At 46.6% G+C, this 16,386-nt stretch overlaps 1 protein-coding gene across 3 annotated transcripts in view; it reads left to right on the plus strand.

Annotated features, from left to right (window-relative positions):
* epc2 (enhancer of polycomb homolog 2 (Drosophila)) overlaps positions 1-16,386 on the plus strand; it is a 77,084-nt gene that overhangs the window by 45,733 nt on the left and 14,965 nt on the right. For all 3 annotated transcript variants that reach the window (XM_038789981.1, XM_038789980.1, XM_038789982.1), the window contains 6 exons: positions 3,119-3,325; positions 3,887-4,035; positions 5,262-5,394; positions 10,706-10,903; positions 11,885-11,974; positions 13,624-13,772. In XM_038789981.1, the coding sequence (XP_038645909.1) occupies positions 3,119-3,325; positions 3,887-4,035; positions 5,262-5,394; positions 10,706-10,903; positions 11,885-11,974; positions 13,624-13,772 (926 nt within the window). The remainder of the gene's footprint in view (positions 1-3,118; positions 3,326-3,886; positions 4,036-5,261; positions 5,395-10,705; positions 10,904-11,884; positions 11,975-13,623; positions 13,773-16,386) is intronic.

Raw genomic sequence — 16,386 nt, forward strand, 5'->3', positions numbered from 1 at the left:
TAATTAATGTCAACAGTGGACAAAATATTGGAAAAACCTAAGGGACTAAAATCTGTAAACCCCGTTGGGCTTGGTAACCTACATCCTTGTGCTCTAAAAGAGGTAACTGCAAAGATAGTGGATGCACTAATGATTTTCCAAATTTCTGTAGGTTTTAGAACAGTCTCAGCAGATTGGGAATTAGAAAACAGCAATGCTATTTAAGAAAGAAGTGGGAGAGAAAACAGAACTACAGGCTAGTTAGTCTGACATCAGTTGTTGTGTAATTGCTGGAATCTCTTAAGGGAGTCTTAAAATGCACGTAGAAAATCATAGTATGATTAAATGGAGGCAACATAGTTTTACAAAGCGGAAATCATGTCCCACAAATTGAGATTTTTGTAGTCGGATAAAAAAGAGCCATTGATGTAGTTTAGTTGAATTTCCAAATGGGATTCCACAGGGTGCTTGCAAATGGCTGCTAGCAAGATGGGGGTTGGTCAGAATTTCGGGGGTTAACACATTAGTACGATATAGGATTGGTTAATAGATGGTAAGCAGAGAGTAGGGTTACCAACGGGGCATTTTCAAATTGGCAGGTTGTAACAAATAGAGTACCGCAAGGATCAGTACTGGGGCCTCTGTTATTTGCAATCTGTTTTGATTAATTAAGTGAAGAGACCAAGAGTAATGTATCAAATTTTCTGACCATAAAAACCTGATGGCGATGGTCAACTATGAGGAGGAAACAGAGGCTACAAAGAGATATAGAAAGTTTAAGTGAATAGGGAAGAAGGTTGCAGATATAATAATCTTTATTGTCACAAGTAGGCTTTTATTAACATTGCAATTAAGTTACTGTGAAAATCGTGTGGAGTTTGCACATTCTCCCCGTGTCTGCGTGGGTTTCGCCCCCACAACCCAAAAATGTGCAGAGTAGGTGGATTGGCCATGCTAAATTGCCCCTTAATAGAAAAAATAATTGGGTAATCTAAATTTATAAAAAAAAAAGGTACTGTGAAAAGCCCCTAGTCGCTACACTCCGGCGCCTGTTCGGGTACACAGAGGGAGAATTCAGACTGTCCAGATGACCTAACAGCACTTCTTTCGGGTCTTGTGGGAGGAAACCGGAGCACCCAGAGAAAACCCACGCAGACACCGGGAGAACGTGCAGACTCTGCACAGACAGTGACCCAAGCTGGGAATTGAACCTGGGACCCTAGCGCTGTGATGCAACAATGCTAACCACCGTGCTACTGTGCCGCCGGATGCCGTCTAATGTGGGCAAATGCAATGTTATTCCCTTTGGTAGCAAGGAAAGAAAAGCAGAATATTTTTTAGAAAGTCATAAAAATGGCAACGGATTTAGTTGTACCCATAAAAGAAACAGGTAAATGCAGCCTGCAGGCACAATGATCAATAAGGAAGCCAAATGGCACGTTGGGCTTTATTACAACGGGATTTTTGTATAAGAAAATTAAGTCTTGCCACAATTGTATGGGGCTTTGGTACCTGTACGGTGCACACTTCTGGGGCGGTATTCTCCCCTACCCGGCGGGGCGGGGGCCCCCGGCGTAGCGGAGTGGAGCCAACCACTCTGGCGTTGGGCCTCCCCAAAGATGTGGAATTCTCCCCACCTTTAGGGGCTAGGCCCGCGCCGGAGTGGCTACCGCTCCGCCGACTGGTGCCAATGGCCTTTGGCGCCACGCCGACCGGCGTCGGGGCTGGCCGAAGGCGTTCGCCGGTCGGCGTGAGTCTGCGCATGCGCCGGAGCGTCAGCGGCCGCTGATGTCACCACTGGCGCATGCGCGGTGGCGGAAGAGAAAGAGTGCCCCCACAGCACAGGCCCGCCCGCCGATTGATGGGCCCCGATCGCGGGCCAGGCCACCGTGGGTACACCCCCCCCCCCCCCCCACCCACCCCGGGCCCGCTCCCGCCGGCACAGAGGTGGTTTAAACCACGTCGGCAGGAGAGGCCTGACAGCGGCGGGCCGGAGAATCGCCGCGCGGGGTCTGCCGACCAGCGGGGCGCGATTCCCGCCCCCGCCGATTCCCAGCGTCGGAGAATTCCGCCCCTGGTCTTCTTGAATAAATTGTATACTTGCCTTGTAGGCAATATAACGAAAGTTCACTAAATTGATTACTGGGGTGAGAACGCCCTATGATGAAAGGATGAGAAAATTGGGTCTGTATTCTCTGGAGTTTAGAAGAATAAGAAGTTATCTCATTGAAGCTCACAATATACTGAAGGGACTTGGCAGGGTAACACTGAAGTTGTTTCCCCTATCTGGTCAATCTGGGACATGGAGGCAGAGTTTCAGGGCAAGGGTTGACTACTTAGACAGGATGAGTGAGCATTGTGATTCTTTACAATTCTCTGCTCCAGATCATTGTGATACTCCATTGCTGAGTATATTCAAGGCTGACATGGACAGATTTTTGGTCTCCTGGAGACCAAAAGTTATGGAGAGTGGGCAGGAAAGTGTAGATGTGCAGAAGATCTGCTATGAAATTGAATGGTGGCGATTACTGGTTGTTGCCTGGGCTGGAGCGTTTTGGCTACGAAGATAGACTGGTTAGGCTGAGGTTGTTTTCCTGAGAACAAAGAAGGTTGAGGAGGGACTTGATTGAGGTGTACAAAATTATGAGGGACATAGATAGGGTAGATAGTAAAAATCTTTCCCCTTAGGAAGAGTCAGTAACCAGGGGGCATAGATATAAGGCACGTGTGGGAGAGTTAGAGGGGATTTAAGACAAAACATTTTACTACTCTTTCAGGCAGTGAGTTCCACATTCCCATCACCTTCTGGGTAAAGGCAGGAACCCTCACAACATTTAAGAAGCATTAGAGGACTACTCGAAACAGCATAGCATACAAGGCAACGGACCAAGTGCTGGAAAATGGGAGCAGAATAGATGAGGTGCTTGATGGCTGGCGCAGGCACGATGGGCTGAAGGTCCTCTTTCTGTGCTGCAAAACCCTATGACTGTAATGCAGGCTCAACGGGCCACACTGTTTACTATTGCTACTATGAATAAATGAACTCAGAAATTGTGAGCCATAAGATTAGGAAGCCTTCGCTTAGTTTTACGATCTCATTCAATAGTAAATTTTTTTTTGTAACTATCTTGTTCTTCAGCTTGTATCTATTCAAGAGGCCAGATTGCTTTTGAAAGAAGATGACTACCTGATAAAAGCCGTTTATGATTACTGGGCAAGAAAACGCAAAAACTGCAAGGCACCCTCCCTCATCCCCTTGGTGAAACAGGAGAAAAGAGATGGCTCCACTAACAATGATCCATATGTTGCTTTTCGAAGGAGAACAGAGAAGATGCAGACCAGAAAGGTGAGCATGGTTTAATCCCTGCTGTACAGTTCCTGATCTCAATAGAGGAAGTGAAGATTGTGGTGAGGGGGCTGGGTGCTTTCTCTTGTGGAAGGCACATTAGGGTCACCTCGTCTGATCTTTCCCATTCTTTAGTAATTGGCTTCAGAATAGTATTGATGGAAGTTTGAAAGCATCTTGCACAGTATAAGATGTACAGTTCAAGAATAAGGAGATGATAAGAGTGAATCCCTCACTAGCAAAAACACTAGATTTGTATGAAGTAAGAGTGTTTGGGTTGCAGAATTCTTAAGTTGGGATCAAGGCAGAGCATTGCACAAGTTCTCTATTTGTGATGTTGTTGATTTATTCAGTGTGACTAGAGTTGAGTAAACTGCTCTCTCCTTGGTGTGCTGTTTTTCAACTTTTTGTTGGTCGCAGTTCAAAACCAAGAACAATATAAAATTGTAAAAACAATGTTACTTGTGTGAGCAAAATGTTGCAGCTGGCTGAGCTTTTTGTCTGTTGATTATGGGTGCATTTTCTGTTTTATGAAAGAAGGATTTCAATTTTTTTTAACAGAATCGCAAAAACGATGAAGCTTCATATGAGAAAATGTTGAAGCTGCGTCGAGAGTTCAGCCGGGCAGTTACCATCCTAGAAATGATTAAGAGGCGAGAAAAGACTAAAAGGGATTTGCTTCATCTTACACTGGATGTGGTTGAGAAAAGGTATGACAGGAGTGTTTATTCTTAGGTTAAAACTTTGTGGCCGCAGCATGAAACCTCTGAATTTCTATTGTCAGCAAAGTCCATTTTAGCTTTAAAGCTAGAAAATGACTTTTTCTTTTTTCCTGATTGATCTTGGATATACACCAGGGTTACATTATTGACCCTCCGTTATCCATGTACAAGCCTCAGGGTGTCAATGACCCGGGTTCCATCCCGTCCCTGGGTCACTGTCTGTGTGGAGTTTACTCATTCTCCCCGTGTCTGCATGGGTCTCGCCCCCACAACCCAAAGATGTGCAAGGTAGATGGATTGGCCACGCTAAATTGTCCCTTAATTGGGGGAAAAAAAGAATTGGAGACTCTAAATTTGTTTTAGAAATCCATCTACAAATCAATCAAGCATGGTTTTTTTTTTGAGTGTTTATCGCCACCTCATTCTCAAGGGCAATTATGGATGGGCAATAAATGCTGGCTTAGCCAGCAACGCCCAAATCCTGTGAACAAATATTAAAGAAAAGATAGGAATTCTTGACTTGGAAAATAAATTGGAAATAAGAGGCTGGTTTAGCACAGTGGGCTAAACAGCTAGCTTGTAATGCAGAACAAGGCCATCAGCGCGCGCTCAATTCCTGTACCGGCCCCCCGAACAGGCGTGGAATGTGGCGACTTGGGGCTTTTCACAGTAACTTCATTGAAGCTTACTTGTGACAATAAGCGATTATTATTATTATTAATTTTAGGTGATTAGAGCACCCAACCTATAGGAACATACCAATTAGGAGCTGGAGTAGGACGTTTGGCCCCTCAAGCCTACTCTGCCATTCAATAAGATCAGGGGAGGCAGTGGTATTGGCACTGGACTAATCCAGAGACCCAGGGCAAGATCTGGGGAGCTGGGTCCAAATTTCACTACGGCAGATGGTAAAATTTGAGTTCAATAAAAGCCTGGAATGGTGACCATGAAACCATTGTTGCAAAAATCCATCCGGTTTACTAATGTCTTAGGGAAGGAAATGTGCAATCCTTACCTCGTCTGGCCTACAGCATTGTGGTTGATTTTTAAAAGTTACGAATGGACAATGCTGACCCAGCCAGCAACACCCGCATCACATGAATAAATGAGAATAAAATGGCAGTAAAGTATGTTATCATCTGATTTTAGTCCGAACTTTGCTGGTAGCATACTAATCTGGACGAACTGCTGAACATTTATTACTGTTTGAATAGGTACCATATAGGTGACTTTGGTGGAGAAATTATGAGTGAGCTGAGGACTCTGAAACAAGAAAAGATGATCTCCAACAGTCCAGTATCTCTTCAGAATGGCAATCATTACAAAGCACCAGAAAGCAAAACTAAGGTACAAATTCTGTGTCAGATTTTCCATTGTTTATTGATCAATCAAATTTGCAGATATTGCATATACTGATATTGGACTATTCTGTGTTTGGAGATTTCATAGTGATTCTTATTTTTGTTAACCAAATTAATTGATGGGCAGCATGGTGGCACAGTGGTCAGCACTGCTGCCTCATGGCGCCGAGAATCCGGGTTCGATCCTGGGTCACCGTCTGTGTGGAGTTTGCACATTCTCACCCCAACAACCCTAAAGATGCGCAGGGGAGGTAGGTTGGCCATGCTAAATTGCCCCTTAATTGGGAAAAAAACAAATGGGTACTCTACATTTATTGAATACCAATCAATTGATTTGAAGTACGTATATTTATTCAGAACTTGTTTAGTTACTGATATCACAGATCATACAATTCATCTTACTGTAACAGTCTCTCAGACATGTTCAACATACTCTCTTTAATCACTACATTAGTGACTGTCCGAATACCACTTTATTGGTAAATTAACAGTCTGACCAATTTTTCAACACTACCTTCATGTACAAAATGGGTGCAATTTAATGGCCGCGTTGCGCTCAAATGAGACCGCAACTAGGCCGTTACATCGTGAGAGAGGCCAAAACGAGAACCGTGCGGGGCGCCAATCTGTTTGCTATCCAACTGGCCCGTCCCCGTTGCCAGAATCAGGATCCTGCCGTAGCATGGCGAGGAACCAATGATCACCACTTAAGCCCTAGCTCCATACAATTAACGGGAGCGATCCCCTATCTAACCGCCTCCCCAGCAAGTGATCACCTGGGCGCCAAAAGTCCAGGTGAAGCTGAGGGGAAGCCTGTTGGGGGAACCCAAGGAACACCATGCCGACCCCAAGACCACATGTTCCTGTACAAGGGGCAACCCCTGCCCCACCGACCACCCATAGCTCCCACTAACCGCGGAGACCTCTGACCATGCGGTGAAAGGCTTTAGCTATTTGGGAATTGGCAATCGTAGTTAAGTGAGCACTTCACACATCCCAAGTGGATTCCAGGATTAACTGATTCTAGAATACATAGTATACCAGCAATTACATTGTACAATGCTAACCGATAGATCCTGGGTAGGCATGCCCCATATAGCAAGTGGGAGTTATTGCCCAGCATTTCAATCAGTCCGTGATGCCTGGACACTGCGGGAGGCACCACGTGGAGTAGGATACCTGCTCCCGGTAGCCTTCAAGATCACAGCAGCCTGAGCCTCGACATCTCAGGATCTTACCAGGGCTTGAGAGGGGACTTGTGTGGCATCTCACAAGCTACGGCCCACCCACAAATGCATCCGTGAAGTCACAAATGCCCTGTTTGCCTGGGCATAAACTTTGGCATGAACCAAGCCTAACAGGATGCCCGTGCAGCAGGGTTCTCCGCCATCACTGGGATGCCCCAGGTCCAGGGGGTAATAGCTAGCACACATGTCGCCTTGAGTCCACCCAGCCATCTGGGAGTGCCCTACATCAACAGGAAGAGGTTCCAATCCCTGAACATTCAGCTCGTGGGCGACCACCACCTGAAGATCATGCACATGTGTGCACGTTTCCCAGGGAGTGTGCATGGCAGCTACATGCTGGGGCAGACAGACATTCCCGGCCTCTTCGAGGACCACTCCAGGGTGGCCAGTTGGCTCTTGGGGGATAAGGGGTACCTGCTAAGGATCTGGCGAATGATGCCAGTGTGGAGGCTGGTGACCGATGCGGAGACCTGATACAATATGGTCCATGCGACCACCAGGCTGTCATTGAGCGGTGCATCGGACTCCTCAAAATCTGGTTCCGATTCCTCAACCACTCTGGTGGTACACTGCAGTATACCCCCCAGAGGGTCATCTGCTTTGTGATGGTCTGCTGTGTGCTCCACATCCTGGCACAGCAGCAGCGTGACGTGCTGCAGGGGAAGGAATATGTGGCCAACTCCCAGGACCAGGAAGTGTCTCCCTCTCTTACATATAGGACATGACCTCGTTTGTCCTTCAACCTCTTCCCCCGCCCCCCCTTCACCCCCATGCTGGAGTGTTGCTGACATTTGCTGACTGGTGGGGGGTGTGGATGATAGCTGTGCCCATGACTATTATGGTGGCATTCTCTGAGCTCTTCTCCGAGGTGATCTCTTGGGAGGCAGGGCGGCGGGGCACCCTGGATGGCTTGGCGCCATTGGCTGCAGATTCTGGGGGAGAATGGACATGTTGTCAGTCCACCACCACCCCACCCTGGACCTCCAGGGTCCGTTCCTCAAAGGGGTGAAGACTCTGATATCCGGCACCCCCACTGCCTGTCTGGGCCCACTCTCATCGATTTGTGGGCCAACTTCCACTGCATAGACTCAGAAGGACATCGTTAGCCGCACGTGTGGTTACCCCAGGGGAGGGGGCTGGGGGTTCATGGGGAGATGGGCTGTAATGGGAGGGATTGAGTGGCGTTGGCTGTGCAGGAGGCAGGGGGCTGGTGAGCGCAGCCCAATGAATCAGCCGGTGGGATCATGATTTGCAGCAAGAAGCCCACATTAAGTAGACTAATTAATATTTAATAGTGGCGACTGCCTCACTGGGCTGAGCGTCGGGAAGCTGACGGCAGTTCCCGGTTGCTTTTGGTTTAATCGCGCCCAATGGGCGGAATTCTCCGCTCCTGGGGAAAATCACGACGGCCTCGGAGGCCGCTCCTCGGCCCCTATTCTCCCCTCCCGGCGGGGTCACAACGGCTGACAGCTCAAACCCGCGCATGCGCGGTGGCCGTCTTTCCCCTCAGCAAGACGTGGCGGCTTGATCTTGTGGGGCGGCGGAGGGGAAATAGTGTGTCCGATTGAGACGCCGGCCCGACGATCGGTGGGTACCGATCGCGGGCCTGTCTCCTCCTGAGCACAGTCAGGCATCTCACGCCGATTTCACGACGGCAGCGACCAGGTGTGGTTGCCGCCGTCGTGAAACGGTTGCGAACGGCAAGCCGCTCGGCCCATCCAGGTTTTTCACGGCGACCGGCGATTCTTCCGAGCGGGGGTGGGAGAATCGCGGGGGGCGCCAGGGGGTTGTGAAATTAGTCAGGGGGCCCTCCCGCGATTCTCCCACCCGGCGTGGGGAGCGGAGAATCGCGCCCAATGTATGTGAAATACGTTGGAAATTTTAAAGGGCCGTTGAAGTTGGAAGCCATTTTATTCATGGGAAGAGGAACAAAAAGTTGAAATAAAAATAGAAGGGACAGCAAGCGGAAGGGTTACTATTTGTTGCAACATCTGAGTTACATTATTGCTAGTGTTTCAGTAGCAGTGTAGAGCAGCGTTCAGAAAAGATTTTAATCAAAGTAGCCAAAATGGAATAAAATTAAAGTTTAATTTACATTTGTCTTCTTGAATCACAAGATAATTACAGGCAACGAAATCCATGAGCTCATTCATCTATCCGGGAAAAACCCCGAAAACCTCCCATTGCAGTATTCAGCTGCTTTTTAAATCCATTTCTTATTTTTACAGTTCTAACCAGGAGTTTGTTCCGTGAATCCATTGGTCTCTGCCTTAATATCTGTCTCAATTCTGCCGTTACTATTCTTAAGTTGCCCCACCTGTCTTACACACTCCAGTTTAATTTAAAAGCCATTTTCCTGATTTACCATCAAAATGCATTTCAAATTTTTTTTACTTGTCCTCTCTAAGGTCACCGTCTAGATGTTTCCTCTCAAAATTGATGAACCCCAGTTTCTTCAACCTCTCCTACGTCAGACCCGTGACAGGGAAAATCCTGTGGCTTTCCTATGCACTGTCTTGCCATTTAAGTGACTTCCTTATGCCTCAGGAGAACTGAATATATACCTACAATTGTGACATAACCAGAGTACTGAAGTTGTCCTCTGATTTGTTGTTTTGATAATTTGATTTTATGTATTTTATATTGTTGAATTCTATATTTTACATATACATAGAATTTACAGTGCAGAAGGAGGCCATTCGGCCCATCGAGTCTGCACCGGCTCCCGGAAAGAGCACCCCACCCAAGGTTAACACCTCCACCCTATCCCCATAACCCAGTCAAACACTAAGGGCAATTTTGGACACTAAGGGCAATTTATCATGGCCAATCCACCTAACCTGCACATCTTTGGACTGTGGGAGGAAACCGGAGCACCCGGAGGAAACCCACGCACGCACGGGGAGGATGTGTAGACTCCGCACAGACAGTGACCCAAGCCGGAATCGAACCTGGGACCCTGGAGATGTGAAGCGATTGTGCTATCCACAACGCTACCGTGCTGCCAAATCTTAAGGATATTGACTATTTTACCTAACAAAATATATTTCTAGCTCCCCAGAAAATTGGATGCGCTGAAAGAAAGAGCTGGACAAAACACAATGTATAGCGGAAACCAAGCAATAGATTAAGTGAGAATAGAAAGACGTTTTTTATAATCAACATTTCTTGATTGGAATTATCTTTTCTTTCCATAAATTTAGAGTACCCAATTCATTTTTTCCAATTTTAAGGTGCAATTTAGCGTGGCCAATCCACCTATCCTACAGATCTTTGGATTGTGGGGGAAAACCCACGCAAACACGTGGGGAGAATGTGAAAACTCCACATGGACAGTGACCCAGAGCCGGGATCGAACCTGGGACCTCGGCGCCGTGAGGCAGCAATGCTAACTACTGCACCACCGTGCTGCCCCTGGAATGATCTTTAAATTGAAATTTTGCGGCAATATTTTATTTAAATGGATTAATTTGAATCGCATAATTTGAACTATTGGATAATTCTAATTGATTGACAGGTAAAAATTGCTTCAAATTAATAGAGTAGGCTATATTTAACAACTTCGCTCTTTCTGGAGAAAAGTACTGTAGTAATATTTCCACTGGATCAGAAGTGATTAAGGAAATTAAAGGGTTTTTGAAAACAACCAAGAGTATTGAAGGGATGTATAGAACAAGATTATTTCTTCTGTTCAGAAAGTCAATGACATAGAATCACCAGTTTTATAGTAAGGAGAGAGGCGAGGTGAAGTTTTGGCTTCTGGAGCCTGACATAGGTTGAGCAACAAGCAGGGCATATAGTTTAAGAAGCAATAGTAAACATTTTTAGCAGAAGGTACAGCACTGTAGGGAGTGAATAAGGCAGTGAGATTGATTTTTGGGTTGCTGTAGCCAACACCATCTCTTATGTCATCAACTCCTGTGGTTGAATATAAACCCAGTCTATAGTAGGAATGTGTTATTTTAATTAAGAACTGTGATAGTTTGTGTAAAATATTCATAACTGAAACTAGATTACTTAATTTGCTTTTATGTTGTTTCTTTTGAGCAGCAACAACCACACCTGATGTCATTCAAAGAGGAGGTTACTGATACTGTGAGAGTAAAAAAGAAATATGTGAAGAAGAAGCATAGAACTTCGGACTGTGTCGTTTTGCACCATAAGACTAGCACAGAATTACAACCAGCTGTGAAGAGGGACATTAAACAGTATGATTTTCTCAGCTCTGATGAAGAGTCTTACACCCAGGTAAAACCTGTCAGTATATAAATTGATAGTGGGTTCAGAGTTTTATCAAAGCAAGGTACTGCACTGAGCATAGTGACATTTTAAATGAGTAGGATAAATTATTTCCTAAAATATCTGTATTTTCTACAATTACTACACTACAGAGAGATTAAACATGGCCGTACTCCCTGTTTCAAAGATGGTCAATGATAATTTTTATTTGATTTGGATATTGTGAAGTTAAGCTCGATGTTGGCAAAAGCAACATCCATGTCAACAGTGATCATCAAGGAGCCTTGGAACAAACTTTATTTTACATAGCTCCAGCAATACACCTTAATTTTAATCTGAATCTCAGAAGAGATTGTTGTGAATCTGTTCCTGGAACAGTTGACTTGGGCATTCTACTTTTTATACATTTGCATGTACAATAGCTTCATAAAATGCCTACATTATAATTGCATGATACTTGTGGGGGAAAATATATTTTAATTTCTTGAAAACGCTGTTTGTATTTGTAGTAGTGCAGACCAGCTGATTGAAATTACTTTAAGGGTCTTATTAGGACTTCGCTGGGCTTAAGGATGGGAGAGGAGATCTACATGCTAGTAGTTGAAATTGATGCCCCTCATAACCAACTGACCTGACTCAAGCCATCCACCCAACGACCAACACCGTTCTGCGTTCCTTTCTCCCTCTGACCCCCCCCCCCCCCACCCCCCCCAACCACCACCACCAATCTGTTGTACCTGCCAATTAATTTATAAGCACAATAATCAGAGGAGTATGAATTTAAGAGACTTGATTTACTTCATAATAGGAAAGGGGGAATGTCACACGATGATACACCTTAATATTATGTACTGCTGTAGTTTAATTTTCTACGCAGGAAATTTGTCCACCGGTGCATTGTTGGTAGATTAAATTGAGTTTCCTGTTACTGACATTTATTATTTTTGGTAGATATGCAAAGAGGACTGATGTGTTGTTTTTGTTTGTTAGGTCCCTTCTCCTGTATCGGAGCCAGAAGAAGACAGTGATCCCGATGGACTTTTTGCTTTCAGGAGGAAAGCAGGTTGCCAGTACTATGCTGTAAGAAAATATATATGCATATATATCACATGTAACATCTTCGCATATAACAGTGATTCAAAATTTATTCCAAATTATTTTATCTATTATGTTCGCCAAATGGTGCATTTTTTTAAAGTTACCATTTTGAAAATGTGTGGATGCATTGTTTTAGTAAATTTATGCTATGGGTTTTTTAGTACATTGAAATTACAACACGACAACAGGTTGTTTATCCTCCAAGCACAGCAACCTTATGTTTCATAGAATCATAGAATTTACAGTGCAGAAGGAGGCCTTCGGCCCATCGAGTCTTTACCAGCCCTTAGAAAGAGCACCCTACTTAGTCCATGCCTCCACTCTATCCCCGTAACCCAACCTAACCTTTTGGACACTAAGAGCAATTTAGCATGACCAATCCACCTAACTTTCACATCATTGGACTGTGGGAGAAAACCGGAGCATCTGGAGGAAACCCATGCAGACACCGGGAGAAAGTACAAACACTACACAGTCACCCAAAGCCAAAATTGAACTCGGGTTCCGGGAGCTGTGAGGCACCAGCGATGATCACTGTGCCACCGGGCTGCCTGTTTCCAATTTCCATCATTCCTCTTTTTTTCAACTACCTTCCAACTAATTCCTGAAGTTGACACACTCCCTGTCTCATTCATTCCACAGCCTCAAATCTTCTGGGAAAGATGACCTGCCTGCTCCTAAATTTCTTCTGTTTCTCCCTAGCTCTAGACACCTAACACTGAAAACTATTTTTATCTATTGTGTTCCATCCCTTAATTATCAGCACCGGTGTCAAATCATTGTGTATTTAAGGGGGCATGGTGGCACAGTGGTTAGCATTGCTGCCTCACAGCGCCAAGGACCTGGATTCAAATGCTTTCTGGGGAAAAATGGCCATATTATAAGAGACACTGTAACTTGATGGGAAATTTGGCCAAGTAACAAGATCCTAAAGAAATCAGAGAATTTCTGGACATGCAGTTTCTTCAACAGGATAATGGATACTCCTGGCCTCAAAAGGAGATTGTTAGCCGCATGATGGCTCCGTGGTTAGCACTGCAGCCTCACAGCGCCAGGGACCCGGACTCAATTCCAATTCTGTGTGACTGTGTGGAGTTTGCACTTTCTCCCCATAACACCACTGAACCTGCACATCCCTGGACACCCAAGGGGTAATTTAGCCTGGCAATCCACCTCACCTGTACACCTAACCCGTCTGCTTCCGCCGGCACAGAGGTGGTTTAAACCATGCCGGCGGGAGAGGCCTGACAGCGGCGGGACTTCGGCCCATCGTGGGCTGGAGAATCGCTGCGGGGGGCCCGCCGATCGGCGCGGGGGGGGGGGGGGGGGGGGGCGCCGATTGGCGCGGGGGGGGCCCGCCGACCGCCGGGGCACGATTCACAACCCGCCGATTCCCGGGTGGCGGAGAATTCCGGCCACGGCAGGGGCGGGATTTACGCCGGCCCCGGGCAATTCCCCGACCCTGCGGGGGGTCGGAGAATTCTGCCCCTTAATTTATTTTTCCGTGGTTTGAACAAATTTTTTGTTTTAGGTCATGTATATAAAAGTCTTTATTGAGTTGTGAAAAGGCAATCTATTATTTATAATTCATGATCATTTATTATATATTATAAATCTCTGCTTCATTACAGCCTCATTTGGATCAGATGAATACTTGTCCATGGAAAACTCCTGAACCAGCTGGGCTAAGCGAGTCACGGTACAGGTACTGCTTAACCACTCTCACCGTTCCAAGAAGGTGCATAGGTTTAGCACGGAGACGCATAGGTCGTGGAGGAAGGTACGTGAACGTTTTGAGCCACTTACAAAGAAAAATGAAAAGAACTTGTGAGTTAGCAGTGGTGTTGCATTTTTAATTTCTTAATTCTGTGATATTGTTCAAGATTCGTTACAGTCTGATTGTCATATTGGGAATATTAGGATAAAAGTTGTTAAAAGGGCCAGCACGGTGGTGCAGTGTTAGCACTGCTGTCTCAAAGTGCCAGGACCTGGGTTCAGTTCCCACCTTGGGTGATTGTATGGAGTTTGTATGTTCTCCCAGTGTCAGCGTGGGGTTCACCGGTATCCTCTCACATTCCAAAGATGGTAAAAAGTCTTACAACACCAGGTTAAAGTCCAAAATGTTTGTTTCGAATCACTAGCTTTCAGAGCACTGCTCCTTCACCTGAGGAAGGAACAGTGATCCGAAAGCTAGTGATTCAAAGAAAACCTGTTGGACTTTACCTGGTGTTTTGTAAGACTTCTTACTGTGCTTACCCCAGTCCAACGCCAGCAGCTCCACATCATGGCAGTCCAAAGATGTGCAGGTGAATGCTGAATTGCCCCCTAGTGTCCAAACGTTGGCTGGTGTTGTGTGCTTAGGTAGGGTGCTCTTTCAGAGGCTCAGTGCAGGCTTGAATGGCCGAGTGGCCTTCTGTACTGTAGAGATTCTTTGATTCTTTAAAAATGAAAGAACTGGGGCGCGATTCTCCGCTCCCCACACCGGGTGGGAGAATCGCGGGAGGGCCGGGCGACTCACAACACGCCGTCCTGGCACCCCCCGCGATTCTCCCACCCCCCGCTCGGAGAATCACCGCTCGCCGTTTTTTCACGGTGCCCGACGATTCTCCGGCCCGGATGGGCCGAGCGGACTGACGTTCCTGACCTGTTCCCGCCGGCGGCAACCACACCTGGTCGCTGCCGTCGTGAACATGGCGCCAAAGCTTCGTTTGTGGCTTGTGGGGGGCGGAGAGGGGAGTAAGCACCACGGCCGTGCTCGGGAGGGGACTGGCCCGCGATCGGTGCCCACCGATCGTCAGGCCGGCGTCTCCAAGGGACGCACTCTCTCCCCTCCGCCGCCCCGCAAGATCAAGCCGCCACGTCTTGCGGGGCAGCGGAGGGGAAGACGGCAACCGTGCATGTGCAGGTTGGAGCCGGCCAACCTGTGCATGCGTGGCTGACGTCACTTAAGCGCCGTCGTCGCGTCACTCTTGGCGGCCGAGATTTACGGAACGCCGCTCCTAGCCCCCTGGGGGGGGGGGTTGAATAGGGTGCGAGGAGCGACCTCCGAGGCCGTCGTGAAACTCCGCCGAGTTCACGACGGCCTTCCCGATGCCGCGCGGGAGTGGAGAATTCCGCCCTGAAGTCTTTGAATTTTTTCGAGAATTGTGAACGTAGCAGTTTTGCATTTGCAAGATAGTTTCAACTAATGGAACTATTTATGCAATATTGATCATCCAACAACATAATGGATCATTTATAATGGAAACCTGGTCTTACTATTTGCCTGGATCTCAAAGTAACACTTAAGTAGGGGTTTTATTTTAATACATTTTTTGCAAACATTGGCAATTTATAATTTTGTTAATTTTCTATATTTTTGTAGAAGCTATTGTGACCTGTCACTCTGTAGCATTTTTATACCCTGCCTCTTTTTTTAAGGGCTGAATGGCGGCATGGTAGCACAGTGGTTAGCACTGTTGCATCACAGCGTCAGATTCCCGCGTTCCATTCCCGCTTAGGTCACTGTCTGTGCGGAGTCTGCACGTTCTCCCTGTGTCTGCGTGGGTTTCCTCCGGGTGCCGAATCCGGTTTCCTCCCACAAGTCCTGAAAGATGTGCTTGTTGGGTGATTTGGGCATTCTGAATTCTCCCTCCGTGTGCCCGAACAGGGATCGGAGTGTGCCGACTAGGGGATTTTCACAATAACTTCATTGCAGTGTTAATGTAAGCCTACATGTGACAATATTCATGATTTTTATTAAATTGTCCCTCTTTTGTACATTGATTCCCTCAAATGCATGAGTTCAACGCTGTCGCTCCAACCCAGGAGTTTTGAGGTGAGCTTACAGCATGATGAACTTCCTCAGTGAAACTGAGAAGCTGTGAAGGGTGTGATCCGTCATGCTGAAAAGCTGCAGCCATGGCTAGGTACAAGGCTATTGTTCAAAGCGCTGATTTTTCCAGTGAGTGCTATCAGTGCTTGCCAGGTGATTGCGAGGAAAAGCACTTCATCAGTCAAACCATTCACACAACTTCACCCCCATGCTTCCCGTCTTCAGAATGAACCGGTAGCAGCTTATGCAGCCCCACTATTTCCCTCTGCTGATGGTCAATGGGGCTTAACATTGTCAACTGTCCTCAGCAGCAGGCGCAACTCTCCTCAACCATATTCCCTTCCATCATATTGCAGAGGGGATGTGCACAGAGGTCCATCTTCGAAGAGGCAAACCCTCCAACCCAAGCTATACAAGCAGAAGATCAGCTTTCAATACAGGTCGGCAGCAATGCCTCAGGAAACTCAGGCTCTCACTACAGGTTGCTGCTGATATCTGCACCTTCATGGAACAAAATCTCTTTCCGAGTGGATCAGATGGGCACATTTACCAGTGGCCTAGAAGATGTCCTGTCACTGGA

The sequence above is a fragment of the Scyliorhinus canicula genome, chromosome 2, assembly GCF_902713615.1.
Source record: "Scyliorhinus canicula chromosome 2, sScyCan1.1, whole genome shotgun sequence".
NCBI classification, from domain to species: Eukaryota; Metazoa; Chordata; class Chondrichthyes; order Carcharhiniformes; family Scyliorhinidae; genus Scyliorhinus; species Scyliorhinus canicula.